Source organism: Galeopterus variegatus, unplaced genomic scaffold (assembly GCF_000696425.1).
Source record: "Galeopterus variegatus unplaced genomic scaffold, G_variegatus-3.0.2 Scaffold2410, whole genome shotgun sequence".
Taxonomy (NCBI): Eukaryota; Metazoa; Chordata; class Mammalia; order Dermoptera; family Cynocephalidae; genus Galeopterus; species Galeopterus variegatus.
The window spans coordinates 238343-242958 of record NW_007728521.1 but is presented as its reverse complement, the minus strand read 5'-3'; the positions used below and the strand labels follow the sequence as shown (position 1 = coordinate 242958).

At 37.8% G+C, this 4616-nt stretch overlaps 1 protein-coding gene across 2 annotated transcripts in view; it reads left to right on the top strand.

Annotated features, from left to right (window-relative positions):
• Nucleotides 1–4616, top strand: part of AP3B1 (adaptor-related protein complex 3, beta 1 subunit) — a 254762-nt gene that overhangs the window by 49268 nt on the left and 200878 nt on the right. For both annotated transcript variants that reach the window (XM_008581623.1, XM_008581622.1), the window contains exons 3-5: nucleotides 386–481; nucleotides 1211–1371; nucleotides 3964–4030. In XM_008581623.1, coding sequence (XP_008579845.1) covers nucleotides 386–481; nucleotides 1211–1371; nucleotides 3964–4030 — 324 coding nt within the window. The remainder of the gene's footprint in view (nucleotides 1–385; nucleotides 482–1210; nucleotides 1372–3963; nucleotides 4031–4616) is intronic.

Here is a 4616-nt window from a genome sequence, read left to right as displayed (position 1 = left end):
GCAACGGATCGCAACCCTCAGTGTCGCGCCCGTACCGGACCGGGACTGGCAACGGGATCGGGGTGCTGCGCCCGCATCTCGCTCAGCCAGTGAGTGGGAACCGGTCTGTATGTGGGATCCGAACCCTCGGCGGGAGCGCCGCCGCACTCCCAAGCGGCGCACTGTAGCAGTGCGCCACCAGGCCGGCCCATAAATTGGATTATTAAAATGCTTATTTCACAAGCTTTTTCTGTTGCCATTTATTTTCCCACAAAATTTAAGGTCTAAGCTGTGACCATGTTCAGTTATTTACTTGAGGAAAATTGAGAATGGATTTTGGTATAGAAAATATTGAGTTTTAAATCTGCACTCTGACTGGGAGTAAATTTTTTTTTTTTTTTAACAGATCAAGAAGTTGGTATATGTTTACCTGGTCCGATATGCTGAAGAACAGCAGGATCTGGCGCTCTTGTCCATAAGCACTTTTCAGCGAGCTCTGAAGGTAAATAATGGAGTGAGCAGGCAAATAGCTGTAAGGTTTCTGCACAGTTGAAGGTGTGTGGTTTAAAGAAGAGGAGCAGTAATCCACTAAATGGCATAGTAGTGTCTTGAAAGAGTTAAAAGGCTTCCCATAAAGCCTATTCAATACCCTTAGAAAATAATATATATAATCAACTGGGACCTTGCCATATATGTTGCAGCTTCTACATGTTTCTTTATGTTCAATATAGTCATTCAAAGAACTGCATGAAAGAACTGTTCATTATTCTATCAATTAGTTGTTGAGTGTGTAAAGAGGGGGCACAGACATTTTTAAAGATAAAATTTATAACCTGCAGCGTTTATTATTATGAAATGCTAAAATCGCAGCACATTTAATAATGGATTACCAGCTAGAATTATAACTATTGCTTTTCTTTAAAACATTGTTCAGGGAAATAGACATTTATTTACTTCTCTTTATGAAATGCTAAAATCGCAGCACATTTAATAATGGATTACCAGCTAGAATTATAACTATTACTTTTCTTTAAAACATTGTTCAGGGAAATAGACATTTATTTACTTCTCTTTTTCCTCACCCATTCCCATATATTGGTTGTTCAATTTAAATTAAATAGCTATTGCTGTTGTTATATTATACCCTATAAGCACCTGTTAACTGTCATAAAGATGTCTTTGCAATATTGTAAACTTGAAATTTTGATGAATATTTTTGCACTATTGTTAGGATCCAAACCAACTAATCCGTGCAAGTGCTTTGAGAGTTCTGTCAAGTATTAGAGTGCCAATTATTGTACCTATCATGATGCTTGCTATTAAGGAGGCTTCTGCTGACTTATCACCATATGTTAGGAAGAATGCAGCCCATGCAATACAAAAATTGTACAGGTAAGTGCTTTGTTAATAATACCAAAGATCTCTAATGTTACATGGAATATAATAGACTCCAGAGGCTTATTTTATTAGCTCTTATAACTATCCTGTCCTTATACTAAGTAAATCCAGTGACCTGTATTTTTTCCCCTTGGAACATTCTTTACACATCTTTAATTTTGTTTTGGTTAGAGATCCTAAGCAGGTTTTTATTTATAAGCCTATTGGGGCCTGTGATAATTTATAAATTTTATAGCTTAAAAAAAATTAGAATTTGAACTCTTATTTATATAGTCTACCTCATGTACAAATGTATATATTATTAGAAAATCGACTTTTTTTTCTGTTTATTGTAGGGTAGAATCTTAAGTGTATTATCCATTCAATTTACTTGTCTTTGTTTTCCCTTCATCCATCTTTGTTTCTGCTGCTTCCTTCCTTGTCTGATTCTACTCAAGAGCTATTTTATTAAATAAATTTTTTTAAATGTGATTTTTAAATATAGTGTCATATCATATTTATATGATATTTTAGCAAATATCATACAATGCATTGATCTCTGTGGAAAACATATTGTCTAAATAAAATTTTCTGGAAAAAATTGGTATCATTTTCTGTTATTTATTCCACAGTCATTTTTTTAACCATTTGTGTTTTTGGTGTTCTATTCACAGTATTGTGCTTATGAGTGTTGTATGAAAATAGTAGTGGATGTGGTACTTGTGACTAGTGTGTCACATACTTGAGGAAGAAAATCAAACATATGCCAAATAATTAAAGGCAGTCTATAATTGAATAAGATATTAGCACATGATATATATACATATACAAAGGTACACTAACAATGTCTTTGATAGGACAGGGGCCAGAGATTATCATGTTGTAAATGTTACTGGAAAGTGTAGATGTAATGAAATGGGATTAATTAGGAAAGACTGCTTGGGGAGGGGGACTTGAGCTGGAATATGAAAGAATTAAAAGGTTTGAATGTTCAGGAAATTGTAATGGTTAATAATAAACTTATATAATGTTAGTAAAAAGTAAGGCCTCATATTCTTGTTAACTGTGGGGCAAAGATTATCACGCTTCTCACTCATTATCTTTTCTCATTATATACTTGCAGGATAAGATCCAAGGTCACCATAATATTTAAAAGTCCTTCTGTCACTGGACTCCAGTTTATCTCTCCTTTCTCAACTTTTACCTCTCCCTGCCTTGAATTTATAGTCTAGTAGCTCAGTATTGCCTATTAGTCCTGTATATCAAATCTTTTAATCTTATTACTTCCTCTTATTTTTCTTGGTTGTAGATGGCAGGTTTTTTTTTTTTTTTTTGCCTTTTTGCCTTTTTGCCTTTTTTCGTCACCAGCAACGGATCGCAACCCTCAGTGTCGCGCCTGTACCGGACCGGGACCGGCAACGGGATCGCAACCCTCGGCGCCGCGCCCGCACCTCGCTCAACCAGTGAGCGGCCGGTCTGTATGTGGGATCCGAACCCTCGTCGGGAGCGCCACCGCACTCCCAAGCGGCGCACTGTAGCAGTGCGCCACCGGGCCGGCCCTAGATGGCAGGTTTTATAATGCGTGTCTCCATCAGTGAACTAGTGTGATACAAAATTCTTTTTTGGAAATTCTCTGTGTTTTTTTTTTTTGTTTGTTTTGTTTTTGTTTTTTTTCCGTGTCCGGCAACGGATCGCAACCCTCAGTGTTGCCCCCGTACCGGACCGGGGACCGGCAACGGGATTGCAAGCCTCGGTGTTGCTCCCGCGCCTCGCTCAGCCAGTGAGCGGGAGCCGGTCTGTATGTGGGATCCGAACCCTCGTCGGGAGCGCCACCGCACTCCCAAGCGGCGCACTGTAGCAGTGCGCCACCGGGCCGGCCCTAGATGGCAGGTTTTATAATGCGTGTCTCCATCAGTGAACTAGTGTGATACAAAATTCTTTTTTGGAAATTCTCTGTGTTTTTTTTTTTGTTTGTTTGTTTTTTTGTCTTTTCTCCGTGTCCGGCAACGGATCGCAACCCTCAGTGTTGCCCCCGTACCGGACCGGGGACCGGCAACGGGATTGCAAGCCTCGGTGTTGCTCCCGCGCCTCGCTCAGCCAGTGAGCGGGAGCCGGTCTGTATGTGGGATCCGAACCCTCGGATGGGAGCGCCGCCGCGCTTCCCAAGCGGCGCACTATCCAGTGCGCCACTGGGCCGGCCCCGTCTGTGTTTGTTTTTGGCAATTATGTATCAGTAGTCAAAAATTATTGCCATCTTGTTAATTTTCTTTTTTCCCCCCAGCTGAAAAAAGAATTCATGCTTTAACTACTTGCAATTACTTTCTTGTGTTTTCCAACATTTTAAAGTGAACTTGTTCTTTAAATACTTTCTCAATGGCATTGGTATCTGGTTTAGTTAATTTGAGCAACTTTAGAGGGAAAGATTAGGACACATTTACGAGAAAAACCATATGATTTTACTGTAAGTTTGTTTCTGTTTGTTTCTATCTTGAAATAATTCTTGCTCTCCCTCTCCTCTTGTAAAATTTCTCAGCATCTGTGAGCATTATTTAAAGCCAGAATTAAAGGGAAAAAAATAATGTAAGTTCTTTTCTTTTTATATTTTAGTCTTGATCCAGACCAGAAGGAAATGTTAATTGAAGTAATCGAAAAACTTCTGAAAGACAAAAGCACAGTAAGTAGTATCTTTTTTATGTCATAATTTGTAAAATTTACATAGAATGTAAAATTGTGCTTTATTTACATAGTATCATTTACCATTGTATGTTTGATATGATTATTTTTATTGATTTCAAAATGGTATAAATATTAATGGAACTCATGCCTATTTTGTTCTCTTTGAAGAATAAAAATTTCCATGTAATGAGGATTGCATTTGGAATTTTAGTTTTTTACTTGTTTCTTTATCATAGTCTGAAGAAGAGCACGTTGGGGGAAAAATGTTTTCTTTAACCTGTGACTAAATTGTTCACTGCTTTCAGAGTTGAAGTTTTTATTTCAAGCAATGATTCATTAGGATTTTAAAAGGCCGAATCACATGGAAACAAATAATTGTTATAATATGAAGTATTAAGAAGTATTAAAGAGATACAGAAAAATTAGAGGGGTGTGTTTTACTATTATAAATTTGTTTTTTAAAAAATACACATTTTCAAAAGTAGAAGGTTGTTTTATTGGCTGCTAAGAATTATCTTACTGGCTAAAAGCAATCGTCTTTTGGGAATGTACCTGTCATACTCCCCCCCCCCCCCCCCCCCTTT